The 13,936-nt window shown below is 33.9% G+C and overlaps 2 protein-coding genes across 5 annotated transcripts in view; one reads left to right on the top strand and one right to left on the bottom strand.

Moving 5' to 3' along the window:
- Positions 1 to 13,936, bottom strand: part of LOC129756095 (neurobeachin-like protein 1) — a 260,283-nt gene that overhangs the window by 133,646 nt on the left and 112,701 nt on the right. The gene's annotated exons all lie outside the window — the stretch shown is intronic.
- On the top strand, positions 1,367 to 2,161 carry LOC129756098 (larval cuticle protein A2B-like). Its single transcript, XM_055752856.1, has 3 exons — positions 1,367 to 1,491; positions 1,561 to 1,734; positions 1,818 to 2,161. The coding sequence occupies exons 1-3, from the start codon at positions 1,480 to 1,482 to the stop codon at positions 2,070 to 2,072; spliced, it is 441 nt and encodes a 146-aa protein (XP_055608831.1). The 5' UTR covers positions 1,367 to 1,479; the 3' UTR covers positions 2,073 to 2,161.

The following is a 13,936-nucleotide window of genomic DNA, read 5'->3' as shown; positions in this document are numbered from 1 at the left end:
CTGAATTTTGCAAAAAAAATGTTGGTAGCCCTGCTTATGATCTAAAAAATATCGAATGTGGAAGACACTTGTTGTTCGTGTATTGCAGAGCTCTCAATTTTCAAGTCGAGTAGAAACCTCTATGCAGTGACCAGCATCTTAGTGCAATAAATCACTTTTTAATCATTCACGCAGCATACAACTTTGTTAGGGTACGGATTTTGAAAGCGGGTAGCGACAAGTTTTTTTTTCTAATCGTGTCTTAAGTCTTAATTAAAGTCACGCCTTGCCAAACGAAACATGTGTAATGAAGACATATTGAACGACTTCCATCCCAACTGGATTAAAAAAAAAACTAAAAACTGAGTTAAAATCTTACACCATACGAAATAAAGAAATATGCAAAATTTTAAATTATACTGCTTTTAAATTTTAGAAGAGGAAATGGCAATAAAATCAATAGCAGTTTGTGATTTTTTAGTTTGACTGATACACTCCATTCTGACACTTAAAGAGAACTTTTTATTGATTCCAATTTCTGATCCAGAAAACCGAATTCTGATCAAAATGCTGCTTGGTTTCAAAATTTTTGTTGCATTCTTGATGCAATTAAAAAGTGATAATGAAGTACGAATTTTGAACTGCGTTCACAAAGCCGAATTAAGTTTCTGGTTGGTTCAACATTCAGCCTTCACGAAATTCTTCAATCAACAAATTTGATGTAAACGAGAATTGATAAGGCCTAAGGGAATGGTGACAAATCTCGATCACTAAACGTAAACCAATAAATCAAGGAATGTCCCCAACATCTCGATGAGACATGCGTCCGAACGTCAAATTGAAATATGTCGGTTCGATATTGAATTTATTGTTTACCTAAGAAGACAATCACAACGCTCCGATCGGCGGCTGGTCCTCGGCTGATGCGAAGAAGACCAAACGAAAAATTTGGGTAGGGCCCTCCGAATGCAATCTCGTCGTCGGTTGACAACTCAGTTAGTTACTTGTGTGTAAATATGGGCGGACTATTACTTGCGCCTATTTGGTTGGGCGATTTTTTTTTCTTTTAAATTGAGGCGAAAAAAGGTGCTCAGAGGTCCATGATACAAAGTATAAATCTGCTAGGAGTGACGAGGACAACAGAATCAACTGGGGTAGAGAGTTAAATGCACTTAGAATGTGACCGTTGTTGGAAGCCTTACATACTACATTTATGTGACCATTTTGCGCGCACATGAGATCGGGCGGCCGTTTTGTCCCTAGTTTGACCACTATCTTTGAACCATATTCGACATCCACCATTAGCCCCCTAAGAAGTTATCAGATTTTTTATTTATGTGTTTAATTCATTAGGCATCGATCTAATTCATGCTAAAAACTTCATGCACCGAGTTCATGATCCCAAGTGACGGTTGCTAAAACAATTTATGTATAAAAAGGAACGAAAATTTTGACCAACCATGCAATTCTCAGGCACTTCTCCAACCGAATAGACACAAAATGGTTCTTAAAGTAAGCTTCCAGCAGCAGTTCTAAGTGCAATAAATAAACTAACGAAACCCCTAATCAATCCCATCGCAGATTGCAGTTCTCGCCGCCGTCGTGGCCGCCGCAAATGCCGTGGCTGTTGGTTATCCAGCCGCCTATCCTGCCCTGAGGTCAGCTCTTCCTTATCCAGCCGTGGCCAAGGTCGCTGCACCCATCGTTGGCCACTACGATCCAAACCCTCAGTATAGCTACAGCTATGCCGTTGCCGTAAGATCCTAACAAATCTTAACTAAATCATCCCAATTCACCAACGATAGCTCATCGCTTTTACTTCTCTCGTTCCAAACTAGGATGCCGTGACAGGTGATAACAAGAGCCAGCAGGAATCGCGATCGGGAGATGTCGTTACCGGTTCCTACTCTTTGATCGAACCCGATGGCACCCAGCGAGTGGTCGAGTACACGGCCGATCCGGTTAATGGATTCAACGCCGTCGTCCATCGTGGGGCAGTCGCCGCTAAGGTCGTTGCACCCGTCGCCAAATACGCCGCCCCCTTGGGATTCCACGCGGCGGCCCACCCACTGGCTCATCCACTGATCGGTTAAAGCTTTAACCTAGCATTGCACCTAATATGTAATAGAACTGTTGTTATCCCTGATTGAGTACGTCCATAAATAAATCAATTGAAATCCAAGTGAGTTTTATGAAATCGGTTATTTATCACAACAAGACTCATTTTGAAATTGAAAACAAATCAACGTGTTTTGAAAAGATTGATTGGCCCCACGCAATTCAAGTTTAGGCTTTCAATAGTTTAATTTTGTCTATGTCTGTGGTTTAATATTCTATTTTTGGCTATTTTTGGTCTTGTATTTCAAGCATACAACTTTCTTTTTGAAATGCCTGAGGTTCCAACCATTTTTGGTAGTCTTTCTCAAGGGTATTGTCTAACGATTACCCTTGAGATAGACCACCAAAAATTGTCAAAACGTCGGATATTTAAAAAAGTAAGTAGTTTACTTGAAATACAATAATGTTTAAGGATGCATTCTTACTTGAGAATTCGGGCTTCTGGTTACTTATTATTCGAAGTGATTTTATTATAACACAGTGCAACACATGTCATTTCCTGTAAAACAATTTTTTTTTTAAAGTTGTCTAAGATTGACCAATTATTTATTTCAATTTTTTCGGTCTCTTTTGTACAATTCTGTTGTTGCTATTGAGTTTGAAAAGTTGTAAACAAATCTGTCAAATTGCAATAATATTGTACTTGCAAGTCATGTAATATACAGAATAAACAGAAACGTCAGGCATTTCAAAAAGACAGTTGAGATGTTGTAAAAGTTTAACAAAATTTTATTTTTTCTTAAAATGAATGAGTTATATACATCATCATGGGTAAACACTTTAGAAAAATATAAAATCTAAAAACTACCTCATAGCTTCAGCTCTAGCCGATAAATGCATTTTTCCATCACTTCTCTACAAAAGAATTATTACTTGGCCGCTCATTTAAACTATGATGAATGTTCTCTGTTCCGTACGAAAATCATTTTTTGTGCGAGTTTGAAAAGAAAACCACTGACACGTTGTAAAACTTACGTACTTCAAGGGAAAAAATTAAAGCGAGAAATTCTTCCTTCCAACGTCGTAAAAAAAGCGAATTTATAAAAAGTGTCGGTGTACCAATGGCCGCGCACTTCTTAATTTGGGTTTATTAACCCTCATCCAGGCTTCGGATTCATTTGAGAGTAAACACCCACGGAGCTCAAATCTGCTCTCACTCTTTAGGCGGTAAGATGGAATGAGAAGGAGTTAGGGTAAATGATCTTGAGCGGAACTAAATGGCTCAATTCGATGCAACTCGAAACAGTTGATCAAGCGGTATGGCTGTGGGTTATATCCGAACAAAAAAATTTTCAGTTCAGCGGATAGATCTTGGATTCTGCTTTCTAATGATGAATTTTAGAATATTTTAGAGGAAATCCTAATAACTCTAGAGCTGTTTTACTGGAGTAAGAATTCTGATCTTGAGCGGAACCACGCTGATCTTGAGCGGAACTAAAATATGATCTTGAGCGGAACCATTTTCTTCTGTCAACATCTTTAATAGCTCTCATTTCTAATACTTATGTAACTGTAAAAGTTCAATTAAATTTCATCTTTGAAGATTTTAAAGGTTTTTAGGTTTTTAGATTTTAAAGGATTTTAAATTATGTTTTTACGTAAAAAAAGAAACTCAGCGTTGCAAAGTTGTTCTCAAAATATCCGTTCAAATTTATTGCTTGCTTAACCTTCCAAAGCTGTTCGCAAAATCTGCGTTTCGGGGAAATTTGACTTGAAACTTGTTGTTATCCCGTGGCCGCAAATGTTGACCGATTTTTATGATATTGGATTCATTGTGTAGGTTATTTTTTCTAGATTCTAAATATTTTAAAAGGAAGTGAATTTGTTCAACTAGGTTGTCTGTAGTTGGCTCCGAATGAAAAAAGTCCCAAAAAACAATTTTATTTTTAAATTGCTTATAATTTCTGACAACTTTGCAGTATTTGGGTGCTTTTTTAATTTCTGGAATTGTTAAGAATACATCTATCCGACGATGTATTAATATGTGGAAGTCCAATAAATTTTTTGACCGCTATTCTGGATTTTCCGGTAGAAAAAAGATCTAATTCATAACCAAGACATCCAGTTTTGTCTTTGCATCGCTGTATCTCATTTCTTAATGAATTGATATTTCAAACTTAAATTTTAGTTTTTTTTCGTTACTTTGATTAACATTTTCATAGAACATATATGGTCTCTCAAAAATGTCAGTTCCTCAATATTTTGTAATCATGATTAAGACCCTTTGAATCTGCGCTTCGGGTCATATTGACCCGAACGATTTTTGAAGGTAACGACAGAGTCAGAAATACATAAGAAGATGCCTTAAATTACAGATTTTGCAAAGAAAACTGTGCATTGCTCTAAATCAATATTTTTGAGAAAAAAAATCTGATTTTTTGTCATTTCTCATTCCCTTAAATCCTTTAATTTCATTGGAAATTCACGATAAAATGGATTATTTTTAAATTTTAGTTGGGAAAAATCAGTTTACGTTGAGAATCTTTTCATACTTTTCTAATTCAGAGTAAGAAACCTAAATTTAGTATTGACCAAAAAAAAAATTATAATTATGGAAATCCGATCAAAGTTCAAAAATTCTGTGAAATCTGTGATGAAAGTTTCCTCAAAATTCTGTGAAAAACAGATTTTTCTGTGATTTCGGCAATCTTGCTCTAAGCAACTCATTCATAGAATAAAGTTTATTATAAATTCCAGTTTCTTATGAATCAAGGTTTAATTTATTTATATTTAAAATGTATGGAAACCTTAATTATTTAGCTCAATTAATAAAACAATCATTTCTCAAACCGCCTTCCAGTTCGAGCTCAAGTGTAAAATCAAACACAAGAGAATTGGATAGAGTTTCAATACCGGGCCACCAATTGAATCGTGGATTATTATAAATTAGCTAACCCGGTGTGCTTTGCTAAACTTTGTAAAACTGAAGGAATGTGTGTTAAAAACAATTAAAATTTTCGTTTATTAGGTAGTATATCGTTTTCAATTGGAATTTGAACATATAAAACAACCACTTTAAATGAAAGCTACTTCTTAAAGTACGAATAGTAATGGCAATGAAGATTGATTCTTATTCTGAAATAATGATTTAACTTTATTGGCATCATTAGTTCTCGAATTATGCCAAAAGTATGTATGAAAGCCTTCCTCCTCCTTCCCGCCGACTTTCTGAAAGAAAGAATCAAAAACACATTTCTTGTACCCCAACAATTTAAACTTTTTTTGTGTCTAGCTTGGTACGCTATGACACCAATTAATTAATTTTTGTTCTATTCGAATTTAATTTTACATCTTTTCTTTCCCTAAAGCTGATATAATAAGGAAAATACAAAGGTGCTGCATATATTCAGGGGTTTAAATCGCGTGTGAGACATTAGGCATAAGACAGCGCACCTAGCGGTTTATTTCGGAAGCTAGTAGTTCCGCTCAAGATCAAAGATGGTTCCACTCAAGATCATATTTTACTTTAAAAAACTACGCGATTTATTGATATTTTGATGGAAAACTTGTTACTGAAACCCGAATAATGCTTCTTTAAGAATTTTTCTACCATTTTGGTCATTAAGAATCAGTTTATAACGACCAAGGGTTACATAGATTGACGTTCAAAGTCAGCGTAGATTGATGAAAATTGCAGCAGAAATGCGTATGTTTTTAAATCTTCTAATAACATTATTTTAGTTAATAAACTTTAGCAGAAATGTTAATGCTTGTTTGAAAAGATTTTGAAAAAGTGTTTTTTCAACATTTTGATAAGATTCATAAACAATCATTGCCTATATCTTAGGAAAAATAAATGGTTCCGCTCAAGATCAGATTTCGACTAGTTCCGCTCAAGATCATTTACCCTACCATTTGCCTCAATGATGCAATGCTCCTAGGGAGTTCTTTTTGCCTCTTGCTCTGCTCTGAAAAGAGAATGAGCGCTCTACGGGAGTAGCTCCCTAGGAGCACGATTATAAAGCAAACGTTATGTGCTAAGTATCTGGCTGGCCCTTGTTCGTTTGTTTTGGTTTACGCGCCGGCGGTGTCATTTAGGAATGATTAAATACGAATAGCAATAGATAGAACGTGTCCCGGCTGATAAGTTTGTTGAGTAAAGTGGCCCCAATAAGCAGATTGCTGTGTGAAGTTTACATGAAAAGTTTAAGTTCGATAGTACAAGAAGGAATTGCGCAACGAGCCTCAAGTTAGTAATGAAATTTGACGTATTTTTTCGGGTAGCTATTATTTCTTCAATAACCGTCAAACAGGGTATCGTGCAACAGCAGGGTTAGATGCTACTTTCGTATACCACAACCATTATTCAATTTTAATTTGAATAAATATATCTAATGTAATAGAATTATCATTTAATGATAATGATGATTACTCAGTTTCTAACATCGCGAGATAGATTTTTAAAATTTTGATTCTCATTTTCTCAATTTAAAAAATTGAGCAATAGATGTACAATTTTTCACATTTTTCGATGTCGTAAAACATTTTACCAAGTTTGACGGATTGGCTAAACGATATCGCATACAAACTTTATACTGATTTTATTACCCTATAACAACTCTGATGCAAATATTTTTAAGTAAATAAATAAAAATTATAATGGGCTAAAATTCATCAAATTTAAATCTCGATTTCATATGTTTAAATAGGATTGTTTTGCATCACGCGTTTGTTAATTTCAAAATTTCATCTATCATAACCTGAACTTTTATGATTTAAGCTAGTTGATTTTTTGTAGTATTTTTTACCCCTAAATGTATGCAGCACCTTAAGCTTTTTTTAAATCATTTTTGACAGAACTTTTTTTTTGAATATGATTGTTTTGCATCACGCGCTTGTTAATTTCAAAATTTCGTCTATCATAACATGAACTTTTATGGTTTAAGCTAATTGATTTTTTGTAGTATTTTTTACCCCTAAATGTATGCAGTGCCCTTATGCTTTTTTTCAAATCATTTTTGACAGAACAAATTCGAACAAAATCGAAACTTACTAAAATAAGTGCTCTATACGTTATGACATCACAAATATATCTAGAGCTATAAATATTAAAACGTTTCCATTTGTTTTTCATTAACAACAAAGTTTGTTGCATTTGATGTCCTATCAATAATAACCATCTATGAACGTTAAGTTTTAAGAAGCCATTCAAGGTGAAAAGTATGCATGATGCCCCAGTTGACGGTACTTCTTTTAACACCGGCCGATTTCTTTGTAATACGTGTTATCTGAAAACCAAAAATACGACAAACGTTTTACATGATCATTGAATGTAAATTAGAGTAATAATGTAAACGTTGTTAAAATCAAAAATAGTCTAAAACTCGTTATGCTTACATCGCCGCACAACCACCCCATCAGCCAGCCAGCGAGCTACTTGAAGCAATCAGATATGTACCTACCTAACTCGAACGCAATTCTGAATCGTCACACGCAAAGTGATTCCTCCCAGGGAGGCCTCTTTGGGAGGAACGCAGAGCCTCTGGGAGAGCAAAGAGTGACTGGCGCTCTTAGAGATTCTGGCGTTAGGAGAAGCGAGAAAGAGTTATTTTCGACTGCCAGGCAGCGTTGCCACATTTAAATCTGTATTTTCGAGGCAAAAAATCTTTTTAATCTGTATAAAATCTCAAAAATCTGTATAAAAATCTGTATCCAAAATTTTGATTCCGGATACTAACATTGCACTACTGCGACCTTTTTTATAATGCGTGGCGCACTAATCTAGTTGCCCTTTTCAGTATTACGAACTGCGACATTTGTGCGATCTTTCAAATCGGTGTTAATCCTGTGATTTTGCTACATGCAATCCGCTTTTCGACTTCGAAACATTGCACGAAATCCAATTTCCAGTACAACGAACAAAATACTTATCCGCTACCGCTACATGTAAAAAATAAGGTCACGCCAACTTAACAGTGGATATGTTTCGTAAAATGCAATGATCTTTGTCCAACCGGGGTTTAACAATCCGATAGGATTTGAAAATTGTGTCAATTGTCTCTGATCAGTTTCTGTATTTAGTTGTATTCGCTGTAAATATACTGCAAGAAAAATATTCACAGCAGCTGAAGTAAGTCAATGATATTTAACTAGGTACCATTCAAAGTTACATTTCGTGTAATGCAATGTCTGATCTTGGTATATGATTTTCGAACACAGGTTTGAAAACTGTTCTAACCCTTGCATTGATGCAGTTCCGAAATATAATCTGGAAGATTTTTCTTATTTGTGAGCATGACAATTGATGGCTTGAACGTTGGATCATCAGAGGAGATTATTCTCGATTAACTCAAAGCATAATCAAAATTTCATAGATTTTTTTCATTTGCTGAGAATCTGTATAAAATCTGTATAAATTTCCAATTATCTGTAATCTGTATATACAGATTCTTGGTTTGAAAATTTCAAAAAAATCTGTATGTTCACTGAAAAATCTGTATATGTGGTAACGCTGCTGCCAGGAGTTTGGGAGTTCCTCCTCTATGAGTGGTACTGCTCTGCCTCTTTTGAGTCGCGCCTCAGGATTCGTCCGAAGCCTGCCCTCATCCGCATTAGAGTGTCATTTTGACACTATTGCAAGTTTGAAGGCTTGTAACTTTTTTCAGAAGCTTCAAAATACAAAAATTTCTTCGGGGACCCTAAATGAATTCAAAAGTTCTTTAATATTGTATCTTTACTTTTTTTATGGACGAACCCTGGAAGCCTGGACAAAAAAAAACTCCCTTTTCCGACTTAGAGTGTCAATTTGACACTCCAAAAGTAAAATCTATCTAAGTCGTTTGAATTATTACGAATTCTATATAAAACTTATATCAACAGAAACCTTGTAATGTCAGTAAAATATGTTTAGAACATTATATATAGCTAAAGCTTCTAGTTTTCTCGTTATTCAGCATGAAAGAAAAAATCCGAAAAAACATGCCTCAGGAAAACTTCTATAGTTCATATATTACACGTTCAAAAAAATATTTGTCTTCTGCATATGAAAGCTGAAGTTAATGTCTACATCATGAAGCCAAGAAATATTTTTTTAAATTTTTCATGAAATGGTCGCAAAAAAGTTAAAAAAAGTGGTCTGAAAAACCTACTTTTCATTCGATTGCTTGTAAATACTGTTTGAGCGATGGTAGAGTTTTTGAAAAAATATGACTACAAAATCTATTAAAATTCTAACATTTTGCTGTCTTTAGATTTTCCATGCAACAAAAATTGAATTTACTGGAATTTTTTAAAGTTCACTACTTTGCGCGATTTTTTTACAAAGTAATTTTTTTGGACCGATTATCAGAATAAAGTTATACTTTGCGATGGATGATGGATGATGGAACAGACGGTTAGCAGTATTATTGGTATGATTTGCAATTGAATCGGAAGTTGAGATGAGCATCAATTTTGGCTGTTGTATATTTTTGTGCTGGTGATTCTTGCATTCTTCCGGATTTGCAAATCCGGAAAAGCTTTATGCAGCGTGAACTTCCACAAAACTGTGATAGGAAAATACCTCAAAATGATGAATATGGGCCTCAATAAACCTGGAAAATCAATATTGAGACTAAATTTGGTTTTAACTGCAAGATAGTGCTGCCATCTACGACTTGAAACTGGAAAAAGTGTGGTTTACTGAACAAAATCAAAGTTTTTGATTTCCAACCTTTTTTTCTGATTCAAAATTAATCCCGAATGTGTGTTTCATCATTTCACGTCATTTTAATGAGGAAAATAAGTAGTTTGGTAAAGAATTACAGCTAAAATATCAAATTCCTTAACGCTAGAGGAGCATCTCTTAAAACCCGCTTTTAAAACCTTTGAAAACCTTTGGAATTCTGGAAAACTCCTAAAATGCAGTTATTTATTCAAATAATTCGTAGAAGCATTATTATTCACTTTTACACAGTAAATTTTTAAAAATAATCTTGTTTTTGTTGAAAAACTCAAGTGGTGCTATTCTTATTTCGCACCCCTTTTTCACATTTTTGGTCCTCAACGCCAATTGCTACGTCCAAAAAAAATAAACTTATTCTTGATTTATCCGATAAGCAATTCAGAACAAACTGTGGAAGAAAATTTTCGTAATTTTCGATCATTCATATTTTAACAAGCGAAACACATAGTGGTGCTTTTCTTATTTCGCTCACTGTACTTCGAAAAATATATGAAAATCGCGCTACCGGTAGGCAGATTGTGTTTTCTCGAAAGTAACATAAATTAAACTTAAAAATGAAGAAGACATCGTTTTTTTATATGAATAATGTAAAATGTTCAGAAAACGAAAAGAAGGTTGGATTAGTCGAACAATAAAAAGATTTTTTTTATTAACCCCTAATTGCATGAATGAATTCTTCATTTGCCCTGTTCAGGTTATTTTATAGTTCGTTTGACTGTTTTGAATTTATCATTGTTGAAAACAGTTTGATTTATTTGATTGAAAATAAGTTTAAAAAACATTATGAAGAGTACTTTTTGAACAAATTATGGGGCTTGTATGCAGGATAGGTTCTTTAATCTATCTTTTAATCGAAGTGCATATATTTACATTTTTTTTATAATATTTCCCGGGAAACAGGCCACCAGGTTTCCCGATTTCTGGGAACAGGAAAATGGCCGGGAAATGGACACTCTAATTTTCAAGATCCACACATCTAACTCCGATTTGTCTCCATTGTTTGCGAAACTATTCTGGTGCTGAGTTAGTATGAGACGCCATTTTTACAAAGCATTATTTTGTCGGAAGGGATTTTGAAAAAATGTTTTCTTTCGCAATTTCGATAAACCATCACACATTCGGCTAGCTGTCTGCAAATCCACTAGTAAATTGACCTACTAAAACTAAACAGATCCGAATTGCTATCTAACCTCAAATTTCCAAAATTTCGTAGTAATTTTTATAATATAATCGATTCTTCTGATATTGTTTCTAAAAATAGTGTTTTTTCAGTCGGTTACCCAATATATGATGGAAAATATTGATTGAGAAGCCTGGATGTTAATCTTATGTAACCTTGGTTAACTTCCCGAAGAACCTCTTTACGTTTAACTGCTGATATTAGGGTGATTTGCCAATCGTTGTCCCCTTACCCATTTTTGCACAAAATGACTTAAATTGCCAATATTTTAGCTGGTTTTCATTTTTTCCCAAAAATATTACTGATCATGTTAATTGGAATGTTAACTGATGAAATGAGGCTTTTTGCGATTTATTCTGTTGTAAAATATTCATCTAACGACATTTTTAATTTTCCATATTTTTTTCGCGCGGTTTTTGTGCTGAATGTTAACCAAAACCTTAAGATTCCTTCCACGGCAAATAAGGTTTTACGTCAGAAAAAAATAATTTTCGTATCGGTTTTCTCTACAAAACGTTTGTTGGGCAATTTTAACACCATGATTTTGAAAAAAAAATTACGATCCAAGTATAACCAGCTGAAATATCGGATCGTGCAACAATTGGTCCGCTCAACCTCCTCCTGCCTCATTGTTGTACATAAGTTCGCTGCAAGATTTGTATGGAAATTTCAATTTTATTAATTTGAATACTTCTTAAAACTTTGTTTGGTTGCTTTTAACTGCCACAAACAGCAATAAAATTTTCGGAAGCAATTAATTGAGTCCTGAGTTAGCGTTAAGTGCTTTGATTTTTAAGGAGGTTTGTACAGGAAATGAAAATTTTCATTCAAAAATCACCAGAGATGTACTAAAAGTTTAAAAAACTTTTTTTTTTATTTTTGAAATATTTTTTGGTTCTTATTATACATGTCATATGAACTAAAACCAAACCACACTTGCACCTTAGAAATGATATTCGATGTCACACAAAAAAAACCAAATTCAATATTTTAAACTTTAGTGTTTTTGATTGCTTATTTGAAAACTGTTTAACCGTATGATGAAAATGAAAAAAAATCGCAATTAACTGCTTTGCATAGCCAATGATTTAGTTGAGTTATAAAACCTTCGAAAAAACATGTCATGAAATTATTGAATTGCTCCACAGCCTGCTATGTTACAATACTTTCCAATGGATTCCAACTTTTTTCAGAAAATTCTTTGCTTCTTCTTATGTTGGCAAAACATGAAACTTAAAAAAAGCTAAAACAACTAATTAAAGACAAACTTCATTTCAAGCTTATTTGAATTTGCTGCATGATTTCAAATGATTTTTTTTTTCTTTCATACAAATTTACAAACAAAATTGAACACGTTCATTGATTACATGCAACTGGAAAAAACTCGGATTGTCTTTTAATATAACTTTTTTTTTTACTGAATTAGCAGATATTTACGTCCGACTGGTAACTTTGGTAATTTCTGTGCTCTAATTGACTGTTTCCCATTCAGAATTTTCACGTTTTATGCACTCCATGTAGATTTTTAAAAATTTAACCTTGGTTCAAAGACACTACATATTTTCATGAATATATTGTTTCTATCTACAAATCTTAAAATTTATTTTTTTAAATTATTTAACTCATTGAAAAAACATATGTAGGTATAAAAGTCAGGCAACTTCAAATGTCTGAAAAGTGTCAAAATCACTTAAACTGCTTTGGCTTTAAGGAACTAATTTTGTATCAGATTTATTAAGAACTCCTTTACCCCGACCATTCACTCCACATTTTTTTCAAAGATTCTAAAGATCAAAAAGAATTATATTTCATGTCAACAGCGGCCTCTTGATTTCGATAATAATATTTATTGTCAAAATATTGTACAACAGCAAAACTACGATCCTAAATCCCAAAAAAAAATCGAAGTCGAAGGTTGGAAGACCCGAAATATTACTTATCATGTGCAATTTTCTCAGAAATTCAAATCTGCCGTCGAGCTTGACCAGACACATTTTTGTGAAACTTTATTCGGCCCTTATTGTATAAAATTGTTGGGAAAGATTTCAATGTGAAATTAATATTTCTTTAAGTTTGATGAAATGCTACAGAGGTTACATTCAATACAAATAAAACCGCTTTCATGAAAAAAATATTTATTTCAGTTTACTTTTTGAACCGATTTATTACGATTAAAAATATCGGACGAAAGACCTGAAACTTTGGGAGTGCTTGAGTCCATTTTTAAGCTTCAAATTGATATTCATTATGTTAAAATCGATCGACTCCCAAGTGAGTAATTATTTTGTACAATGACTTCTTCTTCATAGGAGTAAAGGGGGGCAAAACAGATCGCGTCCTTTTATCCTTTCACCTGTAAGTATTTACTTTAAAAAATTATAAAATACCTTACAGCTATGGAATCACAATGGCATAGAATTTTATGTTGGTAGAACATATGAGGAAAAAAAGCTCAAAACTGGGCAAAAAAGGTCAAATCACACTTTACTCAGGTGGCTCCGGTAAAATTCAGCGGTAGATATGAGTTTCTATGAGAATTTCACGTGGAATAAATGCTATTCCACAGTTTTAAACCAGCGCGGCTTTGTGTTTTTTTTTAGATTTTGGGTCTGAATTTTCTCAGTGTCGGTTTATATTGTTACCGTAAACACGTACTGGTAGCAATCGTTGTAAATTCGTAGAACCCATCCCATGTATATATTGAATAATTTAAATAAATATTGTATTTTTAAGGCTCCTTTTTTTGACAAGTTAGGTACATTGTTAAACAGTTGTTGGTTGTCTGGTAGGAAAGTTATTTGATTATGTCCGTTGTCCATCCCTAATTCTAACTCCTACCCCTCAACACTGAGCGCACGATAAATAAGGGTAACGCACCATAACTCGTGCGCTCAAAACGAAGATGACGTGGAGATGACAGCTGAAGTTCCGGAGAAGAAGAAGGTAGGAGAGAAAGCTGCGAAGAGGAAATCCGTTGGGGATTCGAAGTTTGGCTA

This window comes from Uranotaenia lowii, chromosome 3, assembly GCF_029784155.1.
Source record: "Uranotaenia lowii strain MFRU-FL chromosome 3, ASM2978415v1, whole genome shotgun sequence".
In the NCBI taxonomy this organism is placed as follows: domain Eukaryota; kingdom Metazoa; phylum Arthropoda; class Insecta; order Diptera; family Culicidae; genus Uranotaenia; species Uranotaenia lowii.
Note: the sequence above shows the minus strand (reverse complement) of the source record. Positions and strands in the feature narration are given on the sequence as shown.

What these genes read in the sequence shown, in the direction of transcription:
- LOC129756098 (XM_055752856.1), top strand. An exon ending in GCTACAGCTATGCCGTTGCC is followed by an intron (nt 1,735 to 1,817) that starts GTAAGATCCTAA and finishes GTTCCAAACTAG; the next exon opens with GATGCCGTGACAGGTGATAA.